Source organism: Elephantulus edwardii, unplaced genomic scaffold, assembly GCF_000299155.1.
Source record: "Elephantulus edwardii isolate Elephantulus edwardi_28Jun2011 unplaced genomic scaffold, EleEdw1.0 scaffold00181, whole genome shotgun sequence".
In the NCBI taxonomy this organism is placed as follows: domain Eukaryota; kingdom Metazoa; phylum Chordata; class Mammalia; order Macroscelidea; family Macroscelididae; genus Elephantulus; species Elephantulus edwardii.
This window is the reverse complement of record NW_006399931.1, coordinates 6,304,853-6,328,832: the sequence shown is the minus strand read 5'-3', so window position 1 is coordinate 6,328,832 and position 23,980 is coordinate 6,304,853. Positions and strand designations below refer to the sequence as shown.

At 40.4% G+C, this 23,980-nt stretch overlaps 1 protein-coding gene across 1 annotated transcript in view; it reads right to left on the bottom strand.

Annotated features, from left to right (window-relative positions):
- Window positions 1-899: 899 nt before the first annotated feature.
- Window positions 900-23,980, bottom strand: part of LOC102871543 (IQ and ubiquitin-like domain-containing protein-like) — a gene marked incomplete at its 3' end in the record, with an annotated part of 35,602 nt that continues 12,521 nt past the window's right edge. The window contains exons 3-7 of the mRNA XM_006896099.1: window positions 22,367-22,528; window positions 22,107-22,279; window positions 19,363-19,518; window positions 17,039-17,249; window positions 900-1,075 (exon numbers count right to left, since the gene is read on the bottom strand). Coding sequence (XP_006896161.1) covers window positions 900-1,075; window positions 17,039-17,249; window positions 19,363-19,518; window positions 22,107-22,279; window positions 22,367-22,528 — 878 coding nt within the window. The remainder of the gene's footprint in view (window positions 1,076-17,038; window positions 17,250-19,362; window positions 19,519-22,106; window positions 22,280-22,366; window positions 22,529-23,980) is intronic.

Below are 23,980 nucleotides of genomic sequence, written 5' to 3'. Positions count from 1 at the left end.
TGGCTTTTAATTGTTTGGAGAGATGGGTTTATAAAAGGAAATTGGTCACTATGGAAACAGGTTCTTCAATATCAAACAGGCAGCTTCACTATACACACAAAAAAGGTAATTATTTTCATTTTTTCCCCTTAATCGTATGCTTTCAATAATCACAAACCCTTTTGAAATTTTCCAGAAATTTCCATTGAATGACCCAAAGAACACAGGCAAAAGCACAGGTTTTACAGCTATTCCCTTCAGGTATCAGGGTATCATGGACTCACCGAGAAGTACGACTTTCATACTCTGCAGTTCCTTGGGGTGTAGTAATTATCCAATTTTAGGAGCCAACCTAAATCTACACAAATAGATTCATAAGGTTTCCTCCCTCGTGTCTTTCATAGCTGAATTCCTTTAGTTATGAATGTGTTGATTCCACATCCTTTGCTGATCTTCATTCAGAGGACCTCTGGTGGCCTAGTGGTCAGGAGCTTGCTGTCAACTCAAAGGTCCGTGGTTCGAATCCACCCACAGCTCCACAGGAGAAAGATGGACACTCTCCTCCCTTGCAATTTATTGCCTCTGAAGACTTACTGGAGGGTTAGCCACGTGGTGCCAGGCTTTTTGTTTTCCTGTCACATCATAAATGGGCTTATTCTGATTTTATATCTGATTTATGGAATAATAATCTCTATTCTAAAAAAATAATAATAATCTCTATTCTAGATTGCAGCTAAAATCTAAAGCCATTATCAGTAGGAAAGAAATGAAAAAATGTAGAATTTAAAGACACATATCACACCAAAATGCTAAACAAAGTGCAGGCCATCTCTTAAAATGCAAGTCTCTCCTTGAGTTCATTACTGTAGGTTTTAAAACTGGGGGTACAGTCATATTTCAATCGCTCTTGCTGTACTCACCTTCTCCAGGAAAGCTTGTACCGAGGCTTCCTGGTTCTCCTGATTTGCCTTGTGCCTGTGTCTCCCGACAGAAGAAATTATCTGCGTCTCCTTTTCCAGAAGTTCGCACAGAGCTGCCTTCCTCTCGGCTCCAGTGAAAAGCTGGTCAATGTACTGCTTCTGTTCATGATGCCAGACTAGAAAAACAGTGTGAAATCCTCGTGACTTTTCACGTTCTCACATTTACAGTGTTTGGGGGTCCCCACCCGTCATTTCCCCATCATTGGTAACATTTTAAATAGTATTGAACATAAATAGAATTATATTTATATCTGATTTTTAGGGGAACAAAATGGGAAATGAGAGACTTAAAGCCATGGATGTAGAGTCAAGCAGGAGAAGCCAGGGGTAAAATGATGTCCCCAGAAAGCAAGCTCATTTCCCCAGCAAATCAGCACCTGAAGACCCTCAGAAGCCTGAAACACAAATATCTAGCTTGGGATTGTTGTTATTTACGTTACATTATTATTATTATTATTATTATTATTTTATTTTGAAAGTGACTTTTTTGTGAAAGTTTACAAATCATATTCATTTTCTAGTCACTCAATCATCCATGGACATTTGGTTTTATAACATTAATTACAATTGATTAATTCAATGTAATGCAACGTCTAGTCAAACTCTTACTGTACGTTGCCTTTCCCTTCAGTTATTTTTGTTTTTACTTCCTTCTCTCTCCTGTCTCATCCCTGGGAACCCTACAAAACTGACTCCTATGTATAAGCCAGCTATTTCTTAGTTTCTTGTATTAGTGGCTTTTACCATAATTGCCCTTTTGTTTTTGTTTTTCCTGCCAGCTACTTCCTTCTTTTTTTTGCCAGCTTCTTTTTTTTTTTATTAATTTTAATGAAAGTTTACAGAGACAGGGTTTCCAGTCATTCATTGTTGCACTTTTCTCCCTGTCCACTCCCACCTCCCCAAATCTCTCTTCTCCTTGAAAAGAAAAACTCTTTCATTGTTATGCAATCCCTTCCCCAAGTTCACTCCACTGCACAGCCTTCACTCGGGACTTCTGTAATACAAGAATACCCATTCATATATCCCTCTTAAACAGTTGTCTCTCTCATCTGTTTCAAGCCTAACTGCCCTTTTGTGTCTGGTTTCATGGCTGTTGTGACTACTGTGAGCCGATTCTCCTCAGATCTCACGTCAAGCATTAGTCTGAGGCGAGAAGGGCAGGTAGCTGACAGCCCCAGCTGCAAACTTCAGATCCTCCACTAGGTTGGAGCAGAAGCCGCAGTCCCCTCACCAAACACTCACTCAGGTGTGGAATATCAAAAACTGGGGCACAGTTGTGTCTGCCCTGTGGTCACAGAGTCCTGTGGCCAATTGTTGCAACAGAAGTGCTTGCTGGCCCTGCTGAGACTTTCTCAGAGATGTAACCAATCCTCTTCACCTCCCTCTCAATTTCCAAAGGGATCAAGTATCAACAACTGACTGACCGGCTCACTGCCATGGAGTCGGAACCAACCACAGCTGGCCTCTCCAGCAGGTTTTCAGAGGCTATAAATTTCATTGGAGGAGATTGCTCAGCTGTCTTTCATGGAGCAGCTGATGGATTGGAACCAGCTGCCTTTGAGTTGGCAGTGCAACTCCCTACCCATTAGGCAAGGTGGCGTGAACAGTTAACAAGCTTGGCTGTCAGCAGAAAGGCTGATGGTGTGAGTGTTCCCAGAAGGATCTTGAAACAAAGGCCGCTGATCTAGTCCCCATGTGCACGGGTAGGATCAACACACAAAGGGTCACCAGGAGTCAGTCAACAAGCCGGCAACAGGTCAGTATTGTATACAAAAATGTGTACATTTCCTTCTTTTAACTAAGAAAAAGAAAAGTTGGTAAGTCAATGTTAAAAAAAAATGGCAACAGGTGTTAATTTTGTGTGTTTGTTAATTTTGTTTGTTCTTGTAGGAAAGAGTAAAAACATTGTCTGGTCTTGAGGTAAAGAGCATTTTCACACTTCTGAGTTAGGATTGTATAATATCCCACAAGGGCAGAATTCCTCCTTCTCTTTCCATTCGCCTCCACTTAAAAGCCAAAGACTTTCCACCATTAGGTTGAAAGACTTCCTTTGGGGAGATGCTTCTTGACAAAGGATTACTTCCCTGTTGCTTAAATTAGATAGAACTCTATTTAATTAAAATACACTCTTCTGCTGCCATATCCTAGACACAATTACCTTTTTATTAAGTTGCAGGGATACATCAGAACATATTGCAGTTATATATAATGTATATAATTAGAAATTGTGTTTGCCTTCTTTTATTAAAAATTAAGGTTTACTTTAGCACCAGTCTCTGTACTGGAGGATAAATATCTGAATCCGTTAAGTTCTATTTCACCGTCTCCTCCGTTATAACCACTGCCTTTCAGGGTGCCCAGTTTTACTCTTTTATTACAGTATTTCTTCTCTCAAATTTTAATTTAAAATCATCCTGATCTGGTCAAGGACTTAGCAGTCACGTTCTTTATGAGAATCCACTCTGTCCTTTACCAGGAATGCATTATTCAGATCCTGTACTGCTCAGTCTGGCCAGCAAGACGAATTGTAAATTTAAGGGCTAAATTATGTTCAGTGAAAGGACTGTAAATTCAAGACCTAAATTATGTTTGCAAGTCAAGAAACTCCATGATTGATGAGTTTATCATTTAAGGGTAATTTTACCAACCAAGAGAACTTTTTTTAAAAAAGTGACAAAATTCATATACTATAAAGCTGTACATAGATGAGAAAAATTGTCTGCTTGTGAAAAAACAACTGAGAAGATTTGCCTTCTGGGATAATACGGATGTTTCCAAGAAGCAAATAAAAGTTGAATGATAGTTAGTTAAACCTATTCCACTTGCCAGTTTTACATTAGAAACCTTTGGAACCTGTAATAAATTTTGGCCATGAGGATATTATTAAAGATATTCTGGCAGCCTCCAGGAGCAATCTAGTACTCTCCCAGATCAATATTAAAGTCCTGGGCGAGTCCGGAGCTATTCCTATGAGTGTGAACTCAAGCACATTCATATCCCTATATGTGAAGTATGACTATAGTCTCTCTTTATTAAGGTCTTCAAGTCCTCTACTGGAAAATATGGTTAGTTTTGCAGTTTACCTTTTGGTTATTGTGGTTCTTATATGCCCTCCAGTAAGAATAGCTGACCCTGTCCGTGGGTTTTCAGAAGCTGTAAATCACACAAGAAATTTCCCATCTTCCTTTTATAGGGCAGCGGGTGATTCTGAACCATCTGGTTTGGGGTTGGTGGTGTAACTCCTTATCCACTAAGCCATCAGAACTTCCTGGGTTAGATTGTTGTTGTTGTTATGTGCTGTTGAGTTGAAATCAACTCTTAGCTGATTACACCGGAGGGGATTGCCTGTCTTTATCCTGTGGAGCAGTTAGTGCCTTTGAAATTGGCAACATGCGTAACTCCTTACCACTAGGCCACCAGAGCTAGAGTATTAGTTTAGCTTTGAAAAAGTAAACAACCTAACCAATGTATTATGGATGAAAAGATTTAAAACAAAAAGCCACACAACAACAAAACCCTCAAACTCTGTGCCATCGAGTGCAAAGTGACTCATAACTGGCCTCCACTGGGTTTTCTAGACTGAAAAAGATCTGTTTTTCTACCGTAGAGCTGCTGATGGATTCAAATGACCAGAAAGGTGTGGGGTTTGGGGTTAGCAGCACAACTCCCTACTGATTCAACTCAAAAGTTGAGTCAGGACAACTCATAGCTGACCCTCCAGTAGATTTTTATCGATTGTAAATCACATTCTCCCACAGAGCACCTGGAGGATTTGAAGTGCATGCCTTTGGGTTGACATAGGCCACCAGAAAAGAATGGGTCTTAAATAAAATTCTCTGTTAGGTGAGCAACGTCCCTGGGGGTTTAAAGTCCAGGACAGGACATGGCAGCAGACGGTGGCTTAACTAACAGTAAGGGAGCAATGGTGGGGTGATCTAAAGGAAGTTGCACTACTCACCCCAAAAATGGTGCTTCCCTGGTGGTCCAAATTCACCAGTGGTTCCAGGAAAGAGAGATGGACTTTCTCCCCCCAGGCAGCTTATAGTGTCCAGAAGCTTACTCAAGGGTTAATAAGAAAGCAGTTCCGACTTGAAGGCAGTGAGGTAGGTTTTTGTGTGTTTCTTTGCTTTTCAACTGTTAATAATAAGGAGTGGAAAAGCGAAACTGCAAGAATTGCTGGACAAAGCTGATTTTGTATCTGATCTGACAGCTTCGAGTTATACAGAAAAGACATTGTGTGAGGAAAAATGAGATTTTGCGTCCTTTCACAAAATGTATGTTTTCTAAGAAATAACACAATTAGGGGGGAAGTAATGAGATGTCAATAACCAACAGTATTTTTTTCAACAAAGTATATTAAAAAGATTTTTAAAAAGAAAAAATATTTTAAAAAATATTAAAAGGATTGGTTCATTTGGAAAAGTATTTTCATTTCATTTCCTTAACCTCTCTCGTTGGGATGTAATTTCTGGGGTCTGACCAGACTAATATTTAAAGGTCATATTATTATTTAAATTTCTGAGATCTAAGATTGGAATTTCCAAGTAAAGGGCAGCAGAATATCCACTATGGTACACAAACTGGAAGTTTCCATGCATCTGTGTTTTCAAATTGCATTGCAGACTACGAGACGGAATAGAGAAAGCTAATCCAAACTTACAGCAAAAACCCAGGGTCAGATGTGCTGATAAACTAGACTCATCTGGTCTCTAGAAGCCAAAAATCAAAGCCCCTTGAGATCAGAAGGTAATGATTAGAGTCAGAAAACAAAGTTCACACAAGTCAGAGCAAAACAAAGGATTAGAAATTGATTCAACAAATATACAATAGGCATAATGAACAAATGTCTTTCAGGTGCCACAGATACAAAGGTGAACAGCGAAGAGAGAGGTATGCGGAAAGTCAAGGGGCAAGGAGGAGCTGTGAACCAAAACCTTGTGAACAGAACAGGTTTCCTGAAGAAGACCCCTTTGCTTAATTCAAGTTATCCAGGTAATAAAGAATATTCTATGTGAAGGGTATAATAATATACACAACCAGTTCAGGAAGCTCCACAAACAGCTCAGTGTAAGAACTCTTGAGAGATGCAGCTGTGGAGGCATGAGGAGGCGATGGCTTCTGTAGAACCATGAACTTGGTCATGTAGGTGAGGGGTTCTACATCAGTGTTGCATTTTCAATAAAACACTCACACCACACTGCCGCCAGCCCATTATCTGAGACTGAAAAGGAAGTTCGATTCAGACATTGCTTAGCTGTGGACACAGAGCCCTGGATCTCTGGATCTCTCTCAATGGTAATAAAGTTTCCCACTATGATGAAAAGCACTGGCACTCTAATTAGAGAGGTCACATTCACAAAGACTTCATTGTCAAAGTGAAAAATCCTACACACCTTTAGAAGTTTTATCTAACAACGTCTCAACACCTATGTAGGAGTCAAAGCGATCTATTATTCCCCTCTGATTAACATTTAACACTTCATTCCCCTTGTACTACAATCTCTAGCGGCTGAGCAGTAAGGAATTGTGCTGCCAACACAAAGGTCTGAGGTTCAAATCCCCCAGTTGCTCCTTAGTTGAAAAATGGGCAATATCTTCCCATGTGATTTAGAGCCTCTGAAAACTCACTAGAGGCTCAACTATGAGTCAGTTCTACTTAACGGGACATAGCAACAGCAATCATTGTGAATGTGACTTGGTTTTTCTGCCCAAGTGCCTACTATTCACAATTACCTTATACAAAACAGCTGTAATAAATACTTGTTAAAAAGGCAAAATAATAGTAAAGGTCACTTCACTTTTGAAGAAAACCAAAACCTAAGTCTGACACCAGTGGGTTGATTCTGACTCCCAACTCGCTGCAAATCTCAACACAAGAAGACTGCCCATCATTCCCTAAGGAAACAGCCTGTGGATTGGACTGGCCTGCTGACATAGGTCAGCAGCCCAGCACATAACACACTGCACCACCAGACCTTCTTTCAAATCTGAAAAGACTCAATAAAAATAACTGTGGAGTCCTTTCCAATTAGCACTTATCATGTGTTGTTATTGTTGTTACGTGCCATTGGGTCACCTGCAATTCACAGAAACCCTATGTACACTAACTCTGAAACCTGCCCTGTCCTGAGACAATCTCATCATCTCAAACAGATCTAATCCCATTTCTCCAAGTCACTGGGTCAATCCATGTCATCCTGGGTCTTCCTTTCCTGTGCTGTCCCTCCACTCTTCCAAGCATGATGTCCTTCTCCAAGGACTGTTCCCTTCTCACCACATGCCCGTAGTATGTGGGACAGAGCCTCAAAATCCTCCAGGAAGCAGCCTGGTTTCATCCTCTCCAGAACAGACCTGTTTGTTCTCCTGACAGTCCACACAATATGTTCAACACTTTGTCCAGCACCACAACTCAAAGGCATCAACCCTTCTTCTATCATCCTCAGTTATTGTCCAGCTCTCAGATGTATAGCAAGTAATTGCAAAGACCATGGGCTACTGGATCAGACACACCTTCATCTCCAGACTGATGTCCTGCTCTTCAGTACTCCAGAGACAGAGTCTTTGTGTAAGACACTACCCTAAGTACTGTATGCAAATATCCTGCCAGTTAATTAGCTTTTTTGCTCTATCAAGACCACACTGCTCTCCTGAGAGGTGGAAAGTCAGGAAGAGAAGCACATGCTCCCTCAGGACCCCTGTGAACTGCATTAGGCCTTGGGACGCTTCTGAAAAAATTTAAGCATACATTTCTGTTTATATTATTGTGTTATTACAAGTGTCATGGCAAGTGGTAGAGTGAGTTGGAAGTCTCTCCTGGGTCATCACTGTCTGTAGGCCACTAAGGTGTTACAGAGCCAACTGCAAAGGCTGGTGCCATGAAGTCCCCACAGAGGGCCCTAATCAGAACCACACTCTCCGGAAGCTGGGAACAGGGATTCTGAAGTGATTTGCAGGCTATTTGTAATGAAAGCTCATCATCAATCAAGTAATTAGTAGATTATGCCTGGGATGACATTTTTGTCTTAAACCATATGCTGTAACTAATGCTCTCTGCTCTTAATCTTAATGGAAGATATTAGCAGACCAGAGCAGAATTTTCTGAACCTGGCAAAATGATAAATTGTGCTTATGTTTAATCCATTTCTAAACCTTCATTTCCATGTGCTCCAGTCATTGGTAGAGAGCGAAATAAATCACTGAATTTCTTTGAAATGCAGTGAAAGAGAAGGTGCACACACAGCCACAACATAGGCACTTACTAGCCTTAAGCAGATATGAGTTGATCAGATGCGAATGTAAAACAACATATCCCTTGGTGAGCATATCTTAATAGTTTTGTCCATGAAGGATATACCCAAAATCCTTTCTGCATCCTTTGCCCCCAGAATAACATAAAACACAGTGGAAAATCAATGACCAGTGGTATCCCTATTGCTCAATATTAAAACAGAAAATATTATTTATATCCTGGAAATATGCCTCCATCATTAAACAGCTTAAAAATATAACACACTTTTCTCAAGCAGAGCTCTGCTTACAGAAAAGGAAAAATCCCATGAGTTTACCGGGGGAGTGAAGGTGGCGGGTGGGAAAGGAAATGCAAGAAACTGGAAAAAATTCTGAGACCAAGAAGCTATTGTCTGAACAAAGCAAGGGAACACTGCATGGTTCAAATCAAGAAAGGAGTGAGTCAGGGATGTATCCTTTCTCCATACCTTTTTTAACCTATTTGCTGAACAGGTTATTTGAGAAGCTGGACTTCATGAAGAAGAACGTGGTATCTAGTCTGGAGGAAGACTCAGCAGCAGCCTGTGTTATGCAAATGATACAACTTTGATCACTGAAACTGAAGAGGACCTGAGGTGCTTGGTGCAGATCGAGGACTGTAGCCTTCAATATCGATGACATCTGAGGAAAACAAAAATCCTTACCACTGGCCCAACAGGCAGCATCATGACAGATGGAGAAAAGACTGAAGTTGTTAAACAATTTCATCTTGCTCCAATCCATAATCAAAACCCTTGGCACTAGCACTCAAGAAATCAAGAGACGAGTTGCATTGGGAAAATCTACTGTCAAGAACTTCTCCAGAGTATTAAAGAGCAAAGATGTTAGTCTGAATACTAAGGTGCATGTGATCCAAGCCATGGTCTTCTTAATTGTTATGTATCTTAGAGCTGGACAATAAATAAGGATGTCAGAAGAAGTGATGCCTTTGTGTTGGGGTTATGGAGAAGAGCACTGAACATATCATGGACCACCAAGAAAACAGATCTAAGTCTGTCCTAGAGAGACTGAAGCCAGGTTGATCCTTGGAGGCATGGATTTTGAAACTTCTCACATTTTGGGGGCACCTTGTTAGGAATGACCATATCTTGGAGAAGGACATCATGCTTAGAAGGGTAGAAGGTCAACACAAGATAGGAAGAAACTGGAAGAAATGGATTGACACAGTGACTGTGAAAATGAGGCCAAGTGCATTGGTGACGGAGAAGTAGGCTCAGGATAGGTCAAGGCTCAGAACCACCTTTCGCAGGGTCGTTATGAGTCCTGGTCAACTCAATGCCACATAACAACAACACAAGGAACCAATCTTAAGAATATTTATCTTACCAATGCTGTTCTACGTTGTGTTGCCCATCCTAGCAAGTATAATAAAATAAGGGAAGGGACTAGAACTAGTAAGTTTAGCAGAATACAAGATCAATATATAAACATTAACTCAATGTTCAGCAACAATTAGAAAGTAAATTTGTAAAAAAGGACAAAATTGCCATTTAAAATGTCATAAAAATTATAAAATATTGAGGACTAAGTCTGACAAAGGCTACAAAAGGACTATGCTAAAAACTATCTACAAAGTATTGCTGGAAAAATTCAAGATACAGTGAGAGAATGAAAAATTATCTTCTAAAGATATACTATTTCTCAATCCCCAGAACTTGCAAATATTAAAAAAAAAACAAAACAGAAAAAGGTCTCATTAAATGAGGGATTTGAAGCAAAGAAATTAGCCAGAATTATCCATGCAGCCCATATATGCTATCAAAAATGTCCTTATAAGTGAGAGACAGTAACATATACAAACCAAGAAGGCAATATGCAGATGCCAAAAATAAGAAATTCACTAAATAATAAGTAGCAAGTCAGAATAGTGTCCAAGGCTATTTCTACCAAATATTCACAAAGCCGGTGACATCAATAAAGAGAAAAAAATTAAAATGACAAGTACTGCTCAGATGCTTCTTCTACTTTAAATCTTTTTCCCAAGGAAGAAGGAAAAGAAAAAGAGAATGCTTCCCCACTCATTTTAGGAGGCTAATTTAACCTTGCCCCCAAAAGCAGACAAGGTCAGCATGGGAAAGAAAACACACAAGCCAATCTCGCTGAGAAATATAGATGTCAAATACCAATACAATGTGAACAGACCGAATCCAGAAAGACATTAAGAAATGCACATCGAAATAAAATTGAATTTGAAATGAAAGAATGGCTTAGCGTTTAAAAATAAAACAATGTAATTCAGTGTATTATCATTTTAAATGAATAACAATGATATAATTATCTCAATCGATGCAGGAAAAGATGTGATTATATTCAACAACCATGAAAAACAAACAAGAAACCAATCAAAGAAATCTCTCCGCAAACCATGTAGAAGAGAGCTTTCTTACGCTAATAAAATTATCAATCAAAAACTGATCATAAATATTCCTGAGGATAAAACCTTATTCCTCGCAACAGAAACCAGGGCCACTATCACGAGCCAACAGCAGCCCAGCAGCCAAGAAAAAAGAAATAAGAATTAATCACTAATTATTATATCATTGTCTGCACTTGAGAACATAATAAGCAAATTATTACAAATCAAAAGAAAGGTTACTTTTAAAAATCTACTACACTTCTGAAACCAATATATTTAAAAACTAAAACAGAAATTTTCATTTTTAAATCTATCCCTAAGAATGACACAAACAAAACACAAGGAAGTAAAGTCCTTTATGGACAAAATTATAAAACGAACAGGTCTGTCCCAGAGAGGGTGAAACCAAGTTTCTCATTGGCGGCTAGGATTTTGAAGCTCTGTCTCACATACTTGGGCAAGTGTCCAGGAGGTAGTGATTCCTGGAGAAGGCTGTCATGCATGGAAGTGGGTAGAAGGACAGCACATGAGAGGAAGACCCCAGATGAGATTGATAGAATGACTATGGCAATGGCGTTAGGTGTGTTGGAGTCAGTGAGACTGGCTCAGGACAGGGAAGGGTTCAGAGCTTTTGTACATAGAATCACTATGAGTCATAGGCGACTCCAAGACACATAATAACAACAATAATTGAAAAGGCACACTAACAATGGCTATGAATGACTGGAGATGTAAATCATGTGGTTGAATAAGAAGATTCAACATAATAAGGATGCCAATTTTGTACAAATTAATTACAAATTATTAAATTCCAGTTAAGGGCTAATAGTTTTTTATGAATATTGAAAGGCAGTACTAAAACATCTATGAAAGCATAAAGATCAAGACTCTCTCTCATTGCCGGGGGTTTAGAGCTGTCAATCACGTGGGAGAAGATCATCCATCTCTCAGAGATGCTGCTGGTAGATTAAACTGCCTGCCAGACCACAAACTACTCGACTTTTAGGTTAGCATTATAACTTGGTATGGATGACACTGCTAGAAGTCTCCCCAAGACCAAGAATACTCTTTCCAAAAAAATATAGGAAGAAGATAATCAAACCAGGGGCACTTAATCTACCAATTATTTATTGTCACAAAGATACAGTAATAAAGCATTAGGTGTAAATATGTTTCAGAACTTATTTAATAGCAAGTAAAATCAAAAGCAATAAAACAGAGTCAAAGAGATGAATAGAATAACCATCCCACCACGGACCCACACAGTCAAGGAAACCTCAGTGACAGAGGTGGTATAGAAATTGCCAGCAAGAAAAAGCAAGGAAATGTCTCCAGGATATCCTTAGGGAACAAATGCCAAAATTCATCTCACACAAGGCACAATGTTCAATTCCAATTTGATTGTTGTTGTTGCTGGGTACCATCAAGTCATAACCAACCCACAGGTGACCATCGAGTGATCTTCCAGAGACAGTAAGTCACATGAGAGGAGAGTGCCCATCCTTCTCCTGCGAAGCGGCTGGTGGATTTGAACCAAGTACAAAGACTATTGCAGCACCGGCTTCTTAACACTAGGCCACTAGAGCTCTAGATAAGAAATTATGTCTACATAACCACAAAGAATGCTGTAGTCATTGTCTTATATAGTATTCGTCCTTTGTGAAACCTATACTTGGACCAAGAGGCAGTCGTCAGAACAGAGCAAGGAGACACTACATGGTTCAAAATCAAGAAGGGGGTTCGTCAGGGATGTATTTTGTCTCCATACCTTTTCAATCTGTATACAGAACAGATCATCTGAGACGCTGGGCTGTACAAAGAGGAATGTGGCATCAGGATTGGTGGAAGAGTCATCAACAACCTGTGTTACGCAGATAACACAACACTGCTTGCTGAAACTGAGGAGGACCTGAAGCGCTTGCTGCAGAAGGTCAAGGACTACAGTCTTCAATTGAAGATTGAACATGAATTGAAGCTCAATATCAAGAAAACAAAGATTCTCACCACTGGGCCAATTGGCAGCATCAGTATGGATGGTGAAGAGATTGAGATAGTGAACAGTTTTAGTTTGCTTGGCTCCACAATAAATACTATTGGTAACAGCAGCCAGGAAATCAAGAGACGAATTGTATTAGGAAGGTCGCTGTGAGGGAGCTCTCAAGAGTACTGAAGAGCAACGACATCAGGCTGGAGACTAAGGTGAGCCTGATCCGGGCTGTAGTCTTCGCAATTACGTGCTATGCATCAGAGAGCTGGACAGTGAATAGGGTTGAGAGAAAGAGAATTGATGCCTTTGAGCTGTGTGCTGGAGAAGAGTGTTGAATATACCATGAACTGCTAGAAGAGGTTTGTCCTGGAGAAGGTGAAGGCGGAATGCTCCTTTGGAGTCAAGGATTCTGAAGCTTCGTCTGACATACTTTGGGCATGTTGCAAGGAGGGACTGGTCCTTGGAGAGGGACATCACATTTGGCAGAGTGGAGGGGCGGTGAAGGAGAGGAAGACCTTTGATGAGATGGATTGATTCTGTGACTGGAGTGGTAGGAATAAGTGCGTTTGAGATGGCTAGGTTGGCACAGGATAGAACGGCGTTTAGAGCTCTTGTACATAGGGTTGCTATGAGTAGCAAACGACTCGATGGCACCTAACAACAACCACCACCACCACCTTTGTGATTGCCTTATGCCATCCAGCATCATTTTTTCTAGATGCATCCATGTTATGCAGTGTTTGGCAAATTCTTTGGTTTAGAGTTACGTAGTCCTGCATTGTGTGAATGTACTGTATATATAATCTCTTTAAATATTCTATTATAAAAAAGTAAGCAAAGGTTTGCATACAGATAGATGCATTCTTAGGCAGTTACTGGGGATGGGAAGGAAGGGAGGGGAATAAGAATGAATAACTATATAATCATCAGTCAAGTCACTGCTATTAAGGTAGAAGCCACTCAGAGCTGACAGTTCAGCTAGTTTCTGGAGGTTGTAAATCCACGAGCAGAGATCATCCATCTTTCTCTCTGGGAGTGGCTGATGGATTGAACCAACAGAGAGGAAAGGTCTTCAGGCTAAAAGTGCAGTTCTTCAGGGACTAACCACTTACTGAATTAGGTGAAGGGATGAGCAATATACAATAAGGAAATTATTTGATATTGTAATCGATTAATTACAATCAATTTTCTAAAACAGTGTATGTAAGTGAATGAAAAATCAAGACGATTTGTGTTCATTCAAATAATAGTGAAATAAACATTTTAATAGTCATACAACAAATCAAAAGACGTGTGGCACTGGGAGAATTGGTCGCTATAGACCTCCAAAGTCCCAAAGAGCAAGGATATCACTTTAAAGACTAGAGTGTGCCTGATCCAAGCCACAGTATTTTCAATTACTGCCTATGCATCTGAAAGTTGGACACTGAATAAGGATGAAAAGAGAAAAATAGACAGGTCTGTCTTGGAGGAAGTGTACCCAGATTACTCCTTAGAGACAAGGATAGTGAAACTTCATCTCACATACTTTGGGTACGTTGTCAGAGGAGGCCACTCTTTGAAAACAGACAGCATGCACGGAACAGTGGAGGATCAGAGAAAGAGAGGAAGACCCTTAATGAGATGGACTGGCACGTGACTCCGATGGGCTTGACGATGGCGCAGGATAAGGCGAGGGTCTGATCTGTTATTCACAGAGTTGTTATTACAGTCAGCCTGATGACACATCACCAACAACAGCATCATAGTTCATGTAATTAAAAGAGAATTTGGATCACACAAATAAGCAACACAGAATACAGTAACCAGAAAACACAACTGCTTTGAAACGATATGTAGTTGTAATATTCACAGCCTTTCTGAAACATGACAATCATAAAAGGGTTATTCAGAAGCCAAGAGAATGTGGTTAATTTAACAAAAGAAGGACAACATAATGAATTAACCAAACAGCATCCCATTTATAACTGCTAACACTGACAGTCTCAATTCATAAAGGGTTTTCTTTATTTTCACTTTCAAGAACCCAACACTGAGTCCTTTAACTTCTCCTTCCCTCCGCACTCTATTTTCCTAATAAAAATGAGCAAGCTGAGGTGGAATGGTACCTGGCATCTACATGACTACTTACTTCTCCCACATTTTAGGATGTTTTGCCCCAAATCTGGGGCCCTCCCCTTTATTGAGCATTACTTCCTTTTCCAGGGACTAGTCTTTCCTGCTTAGATGTGCAAAATACATGAGATGAAGTACTTAGCGCCTACTGTGTTCAACTATTCGCTTTAATGACAGACTTCAGGTTAACAACAGAAATTACATTTAATACACAAATTTAAAGATTTTTAAAGAGACAAAAATCAAACAATGTGCTGCCTAGGAATAGTCTTGACTGTGACCTATTACCCAGTTAAAGTTATTGTCATAAACTGATTTCAGTTTCTCTTTAGTTACTGAAGCAGAGGAGTGATTTAGAAGAAAAAAGTTTCAGGTTGTAAAACTCGTGCAAATTAGGCAACTGTCACTATGAGCCACAAGAGGGCAGTAGTTTTAAAGCCTGAGTTTGGAAAGGATTAACTTGAGGGACAATTCAAATTATTGAGGAGGTGAACCAGAAATTTTAACAATAATAAAATAGAACTTAGAAATGATTATGGTAGAGTTTTCATGTACAATTTTAGGGCTGGTGTGGAGCTAAGAGAAGTCTCTTCAGAAATTTGTTTTCTTCTATATCAATCATGAAGGGAGCCCATTAATCCAATAGTAAGGTGTTCTACTGCCAACACTAACGCAGGCAGTTTAAATCCACCTGTTGCGCTGAGAAAAATGGGTTGTGTCCTACCATGTGATTCATAAGAAAACTCACTGGAGGTTAGTTATGAGTTGGTTTTGATTCCACAGCAATGAGTTAATTTAGCTAGTTATATACTCTTTATCTAGTCATCAATAATAGAAAAAGTATATCCAGTTTCACTGCACCCTTCATTCTTATACTGAATGTAAGAAATTAGTTTGAGTACACTAATCCAAATTTCCAAGACATCTTCTTAAAATAGACAAATATTTTCTTTTATATGGATAACTCTGAGAAGAATAGGAATCCCAGAACACTTGATTGTGCTTATGCAAAACCTATCCTTGGAGCAGGAGGCTGTCGTCAGAACATAGCAAGGAAACACTGCATGGTTCAAAATTGGGAAGGGTGTATTCCGGGGATGTGTCCTGTCTCCATACCTTTTCAACCTGTATGCAGAACAGATTATCCAGGAGGCTGGGCTCTATGAGGAGAAGTGTGGCATCAGGATTGGAGGTAGACTCATCAACAACCTGCATTATGCAGATAACACAACTCTGCTTGCTGAAACTGAGGAAGACCTGAAGCGCTTGCTGCAGAGGGTCAAGGACTGCAGCCTTCTGTATGGATTGAGGCTCATTGTCAAGAAGACAAAGATTCTCACCACTGGACCAACTGGCACCATCAGGATAGATGGTGAGAGATCGAGATTGTTAACAACTTTAGTCAGCTTGGCTCCACGGTCAACACTCTTGGCCCCAGTAGCCAGGAAATTAAAAGACATATTGCCATGGGAAAGTCTGCTGTTAGGGACCTCTCCAAAGTACTGAAGAGCAATGGTGTCACTCTGGAGACTAAGGTGCATCTGATACAGGCTATGGTCTTTGTAATCACTTGTTAGGCATCAGAGAGTTGGACAATGACTAGGGAGGATAGGAGAGTTGATGCCTTTGAGCTGTGATGCTGGAGAAGAGTGTTGAGTATACCATGGACTGGTAGGAGAACAAGCAAGTTCATCCTGAAGAGGGTGAAGCCAGGATGCTCCTTTGTCTGACACTGACATAATGAAGTAGGTGTGTTGGAGACCAAAATATTGGGAAGGGATAAAGCAGGGTTTAGGGCTGTTGTACATAGAGTCACTATCCTGTGACAACACCTAAAAGCAACAACAAGCCGTCAGGGACCTCTCCAGAGTCCTGGAAGAGCAACAACATCAAACTGGAGATTAAGATGCACCTGATCCAGGCCCTAGTCTTCAATTGCTTGCAATGCACCAGAGAGTTGGACAATGATTAGGGAGGATAGAAAGAGAATTGATACCTTTGAACTGTGGTGCTGAAGAAGAGTGTTGAATATACCATGGACTGCTAGAACAAACACGTTCATCCCAGAGAGGGTGAAACAAAGCTGCTCCTTGGAGGCAAGGATTCTGAGGCTTCGTCTGACATACTTTGGGAATATTGCAAACAGAGATCAGAACTTGGAGAGGAACATCATGCTTGAAAGGGTGAAGGGACAGAGAAGGAGCAGAAGACCCTCAGTGAGATGGATTGATTTAGTGACTGGGGTAATAAGTTCAGTTGTGTCAGAGACTCCACGGCACATAACAACAACAAATCAAACATGAATATACTATGCAAAGCCAATGTCAAACTCACATTCAAGTGCATTATAAAGAAGTTCAAAATCTTCTTTTGTCTTAGGATGATGTCTCCGGTCATAGTCCATTTTCAGTGCTTCTTCTTTTTCTCTTTTCTTCCTTAGTTCTTCTTGACGTTCCCACTCCTCTCTCAACTTTTTCTGCCTTTTTAACTCCTTTACCAAGGTTTTTGCATGCCATTGCCTATAGTAAGTCTGTAACACTATTACCTGCAATGGAATGGAAAGAAATTTAAAAGAGCCAATTGGAGCTCTTTGATCAAACTATAAAGAAAAGAAGTGGGGTGGATTCCAGTTCTGTAAAAAGCGCCAACACCTGGAGTCTCACTTAACCTCTAGACCTGAAAGTCTCGGTACACTCTCACATGAAGGCGCGGATATCCTGAACATCACTGCTATTCGACTTTGAAAGTCAGGGAATACACCTTCCTGGGGGCAATGAGTACAATGCCAGAAAGTTCAAAGGCAGCCACCGGGGCAGCTAACACGCCCACCCCCACTGCTGCCGAGTCCATTCTGACTCACCGCCCTCCACAGTTTTCTGAGGCTGTAAACCTTCACCAAAGGAGATGCTCCTCTTTCTCCTGCAGAATGGCTGGCAGGTTTGAACCCCCAAGCTTTACATTAGCAGCCCAGAGATTAACACTTCAGAAAACTATTTCTCAACCTAGAATCAACCTTCTCCAGCCTCTGACTTGTAGTGACTCTGTACAACAGCACAAAACCGTGTCCTATCCTGTAGTATCCTCATAATCCCTATGAAACCCTATCCTATCCCCCAGCACCCCATAATCCCTGTGAAACCCTATCCTATCCCCCAGCATCCCATAATCCCTGTGAAACCCTATCCTATCCCCCAGCACCCCATAATCCCTGTGAAACCCGGTCCTATCCAGCATCATCCTCATAATCCCATTTCTGCTTAAACCCATTATTGTAGTCACTATAAACCCATCTCTTTCAAGGCCTTCCTCTCCTTCACTGACTCTGCTTTTCCAAGCGTGATACCCACTTAGTGCCTTGAGGTGGCAGCTCTTCCCTGGTACTCTGAGCACTTGGAAGAGACAAGAACTCCAGACATTCCAAATTATGCAAACAAGCTCCACCAGACAGGTTAGAGAAACTTCCTGCCACGTAACAGAAGAATACGCTCCCAAACTAAAGGCAGACCTGGTGAGCTCTGGTGGCCTAGAGGTAAGAAACTATTGCAATGCCCAAGGCATGCAGTTCGAATCCACCTGCTGCTCCGCGGGAGTCTGGGCAGTCCTCCTCCCATGTGGCTAACTGCCTCTGAAAACCCGGCGGAGGCTCCGCAGTGGGTCGGTTCTGACTCGATGGCACTCAACAACAACAAAACCACACCCGAGTTCTCCACAGAAAGAGTCCATGTAGTTTCAAATATATCACAGTAGAGTTTCAAAATATTAGAGATTAAATGAAAATGCTAAAAGCTTCTGGCAGGGGAAAAAAAAATGAAACTAAGAACGAGAATCAAATTACCATTTGAACTTTAGGCAACTACAAGTCCAAAGTTAGGGGGGGAAATATTTTTTAAAACAAGCTTGAACCTAAGCTTCTACAACCACCCAAACTAAAATGAAGATATCAGGGGTCAGTCAGGAAACACTTACATAGCTCACCTCCCATGCTTATTTCAGAAGAAATGACTAGAGAGTTTGCTCAAGGAAGAAGCCCTCATGGTGCAGAGGTTAAGTACGTGCTTGGCTGCTAAGTGAAAGGTCTTCAGTTCTAACCCACCCGCTAATCGACAGGAGGATGATGTAGCACTTGGTTTCTGGAAAGACTTCATCCTTGAAACCTTACAGAGTATTTATTTCTACCCTGTCTGAGGCGGTTGCTGGGAACTCTGAGTCAGAATCAGTTCAAGCAGAGATTTATAGTTGAGGGGAAAAAAACAAGAAATATGAGGGGGAAAGTTAGAACAGTAAGCAAAACCCCCAAAGTTGTTAAGTACATTTTCTTTTAAATGATATATTATGCAATTGCAAAATATTTATCAATAAATACTAAGTATTAAACTGAAAACCAGCTTTGCCGTGAATAAAGTCAAGAGAATATAAGCAGACGGGGCTGGCTGGTAGTCCAAGAATGTAGGGTGTTAAGGTGGCTTGTTCTTTATTCAAGGAGGAAGTTGGAGACAAGCCCTGTTTTATTTACTAGTGAGATGTGACTCACATCCAGGCAGGACCTGTTCTGTTCCAGTCTCATGAGGCCTAGAGACGCATCCATAGACACAGACAGGTACACAGAGCAGTTGGCAGCGAAATTTCATTTTTGTAGACATCCACAATAAAATTCTTACCGCTGCTAATCTTTCCAAGTGGTACTCTTCCGCTGTGAAATATATTCCTGGTGCTATCAGTTTATCAGTCATATTCGATACATATACACCAATTTTAGTCATCTGTGTGGATGTTGTATTTACAGTTTGTTGGTATTTTTCCCTCACACAAACTGTCTAAAAGAAAAACAGAAACATTTAAATGAGTATCTGCTACAAACACTATTCCTAGTCTAGCCACACATTGAGCATATAACTCAAAAAGCCAAACTATAGGCAGAGAAACAAGGCATCCTGACTGGAGGGAAAAGTCATTAACCCCCTGTGCAGGCAACAGCTTTGCAGAAGGTGAAGAAGACTTGAAGCACTTACCGATGACGTTTAAAGACCACAGTCTTCAGTAGGAACTCTATATCAAGAAAACAAAAATCCTCACAACTAAGCCAACAAACAACATCACAATACATGTTGAAGAAAAGAGTGAAGCCGTCAAAGATTTCATTTGACTTGGATCCAGAATCAACCACACATGCAGGCAGCAGCCAGAAAGCCAAGCAGTATATTGCAATGGGCATTTCTGCCGCTAAGGACACCTTTCAAGGGCTGAAGGGGAAGGAGGGAAGTTTCAGGCTTAAGATGTCATGCATCTGACCCAATTCGTGGCATTTTTTATTGATCATATGCATAAGGAAGACTGAAGAATATTTCTTGCCTTTGGCAAAGAATACTGATATACCATGAATTGCCAAAAACAACCAAATCTGTCTTGGGAAAAAGCACAGCCAGAATGTTCCTCAGAAGTGAGGATGGTGACGCTTTGCAAGTAATTGGGCTTGTTATCATGAAGGGCCAATCCCTGGAAAGAGACATCGTTCCTGGTAAAGTGGAGTCAGTGCAAAATGAGAAGACCTTCAATGAGATGGATTGACACAGAGACAGCAGCAATGGGCTGAAGCCGTCAGGATGGCACAGAATGGGCCGTGTTGTACACAGCGTCACCAGGAGTCACAGCCAATTTGATGGCACCGAACAGTAATGGCATATAAACCTAGGAAGGCCTGTGGGTACAGCTGTCCTTAAAGAATCTGACTGCTAACCAAGCCAGGGGCTTGGATACTCAGAGGAAGACGAGACCATTTGTTTTCCTAAAATGTATAACCTTAGAAATCCTATGAGCAGTTTAATTTGTCCTGCAGGATTACGATGAGTTGGAGTCAACTTGATGACAATAGTTTTGGGTTCAGAGATAGATAGATAGATAGATAGACAGATGTAGAGATAGACAGATATAGAGATAGATGATAGATATAAAGATAGATGATAGATACATATATACATACATACATACATACACAGATATAGAGATAGATGATAGGTAGGTAGGTAGGTAGGTAGGTAGATAGATAGATCATAGACATAGATGTCACTGTTGTTAAGTGCCATTGGGTCAACTCCAATTCATAGCTACCCAATGAACAACAGATAGAAACCTTGCCTGATCCTTGACCACCTTCAGTCATCTGTGCTCAAGGCCATTGCTGCAGTCACTGTGAGGATCCATGTCACTGAGGCTCTTCCTCTCCTTATCTAACCCTTAACCTTTCCAAGCAAGCTGTCCTTTCTAAGAGACTGAGTCCTCTTGATAACACATCCAAAGGGTGTCAGATGAAGCCTCGGCACCCTTGCCTCTAAGGAACACCCTGGGTGCACTTCTCCCAAGGCAGATTTGTTGTCCTTTCAGCAGTCCACATCAGATTCAATATTCTTTGCTAATATCACAAATCAAAGATATCAGTCCTTATTCAATCTTCCTTATTCATTGTCCAACTTTCACAGGCATATGATGAAACAGAAAATGCTAAGTCTTGGGTCAAGTGCATTTTAGTTTTTAAATTGAGATCCTACCTTTACAGCACTTTAAAGAGACCCTTGACAATAGATTTAACCAGAGTGTTAAGGCTTTGATTTCTTGACTGACTGTGAAACCAAGTAAAAAGAAATCTTGCTCAACTTCACTCTTTTCTCTTATCACGATGTTGCTTATTCCAGTTATGAGGATTTAAGGTTTCTTTTTCATTTCTTTTCATTCAATCATTCATATACATTTTGTCATATAATGTTAATTATAATGGTATGATATTATTATTTTAATCATGTAATCAAATCCTAACTGGACCTTCCCTTCCCCTGTAATCTGTACTGAAGACTATGATCTTTGAGCTTTTCTTTTTTTTATATTAAATTTTATTAATTAATTAATTTTAATGAACATTTACGGTTTTTGAGCTTTTCCAGTAACTCCTTCAAGGGGATTATGGATATAAGATTGTGGCATCTGCATACCACAGGTTGTGGCTAAGTCTTCTTGCCAATCTAAAGCCGTATTCTTCTTCCTTTAGTTCAGCTTCTTTGATTACTTGCTGAACAAATGGTGAAAGGGTACAACCATGGTGCACATCTTCCCTGATTTTAGACTATGCAGTGTACCCTCTATCTGTTCAAATGGCTGTTCCTTGGTTCAAGTACAACTTCCACAGGAGCACAAGTGTGTGTTCTGGATTCCCATTCTTCTCAGTATGCCTCATAATTATATAACATATACATATTTGTACATAAATATGAATGAATGGAAGGTAATACTTCCATACATATTTAATTTTTCTTTACTCTCTTAATACAATTACTTGGAAAAAAGTTGAGAGAATATCATGATTTTTTTTTTTCATTCCATGACTTCAAAATCCCACAGGAAAACAAACTATCACCTGTGTCTCCCTGCAAAACACATCCTTCTTTTCCTCTAGCTTCTTTGGGACAGTTTGTGTTCCAGCATTGTGATACTCTGTCTTTGTTTTCTTATGTCTGAATCCACCAAGAAAAGGTTTATGAAAGTCACATTGTACAATCTCAACAGGTACATCTTCATAGCATTCAAAGCCTGAGGAGATAAAATCAAGACCAAATCCAAGTTCAACCACAGGGAGAGGCTAAAACACGTTCTGTAAAAAGATCTCAAGATACTAACCAGTTTCCACTCTGACAGTTATGAATTTAGAACCATTACTTAGGCCATGCACCCGTTTGATTGGATACAGCACTTGGTTGGTGGATGAGATTTCCATTGTGACAGTGTCCTGGGGCTTAAATCCAAGTTGAAGGAGGTTCTCTTGATTTTTAAGAATTTTTCCTTTTAAAAAAATGAGATAAAAAGTTTTATGACTAAGAAATGGATAGAAACCCCCAAACCCACTAATATTGGGTATATTTCATTCACAGCAACCACATAGGTCAAGAGTAGAACTGTCCAGAAGGTTCAGAGACAGTTATCTGCTACAAGAGCCAGCTTTCTCACCCAGAGGGGCAGCTAGTGTATTTGAAACGCAAGGTTTCAGTTAGAAACTCAACATTTAGTCCACTACATCACCAGGGCTTCAAAAATATATGTGTGTGTGTGTGTCTGTCTGTCTTGTGGCCCAGTTGTAAGAAGCAGCACTGTAATGCCAAAGGCAGGCAGTTCAAATCCACTAGCAGCTCTGTGGAAGAAGGATGGCAATCTCCTGTCTTACAATTTACTGCCTCTGAAAACCTATCCGAGGACCAGCTAGGAGTCTGTTCTTAGTCAATGGTACATAATAACAATATATACATACACGCACTCATCTTAAGGAGATAGAAAACATTAAGGGGACTTGTATGAATGTATATAATTTGAATACCAATTAGAATATCAGTAATGTTCACCTCTTACTGTAACGTTAGTACAGAAAATTCTACAGTGAAGAATTAAAGTGAGGAGCAAGAATGTCACATTATAAAAAAAGTGAACATCTCTCACCTCATCATAACCACAAATTTATAATAACTGTAAGACTGTACAAATATATTTTTTTACCTTCACGAATTTGCATGTCATCCTTGTGCAGGGGCCATGCCAATCCTCTCTGTATCATTCCAAATTTAGTATATGTGCTGCCAAAGTGAGCACAAAACTGTAAAAACATTTTTAATTAAAATTACATTCTGTAATCTGCTCCATCCTGCAGACAGTGAAGCCAAGTTGCTGTCTGGAGACAAGGGTTTTGAAGCTCCAGTTCACATATTTTGGGCTTGTTGCCAAGAGGAACCAGTCCTTGGAGAAGGACATCATGCTTGGATGTGGAACAACAACATAGGAGAAGATGCCAGACAAGATGGATTGGCACAGTGGTATTAGGGGAAAGTGCGTCAGAGACAATGAGATTGGCTCAGGATAGGACAGGGCTCATTGCTGTTAGGTGTGGGATTGCTATGAGTCGCAGATGACTAGATGACACTTAACAACAATCTGAGCAGAATCATATTCTTCACTTAACTCTGTAAGAAGTCTGGTGTACAAAATCTAAGCAGAGCACATATCCACATAGGGTAAGTCTGTTTTAATACAAAATTCCCCTTCCCCTGTATAGAAAAGCATGTTGTTGTTGTTGTTGTTGTTGTTGTTCTTGTCATGTGCCGTTGAGTCACTTGCAACTCATAGTGACCCTATGTACAACAGCCCTGAACCCTGCTCTATCCTCTGCCAATCACACTGCCTCCAACACACCCATCCCGATTACCCCAGTCACTGAATCAATCCACCTCATACAGGGTCTTCCCCTTC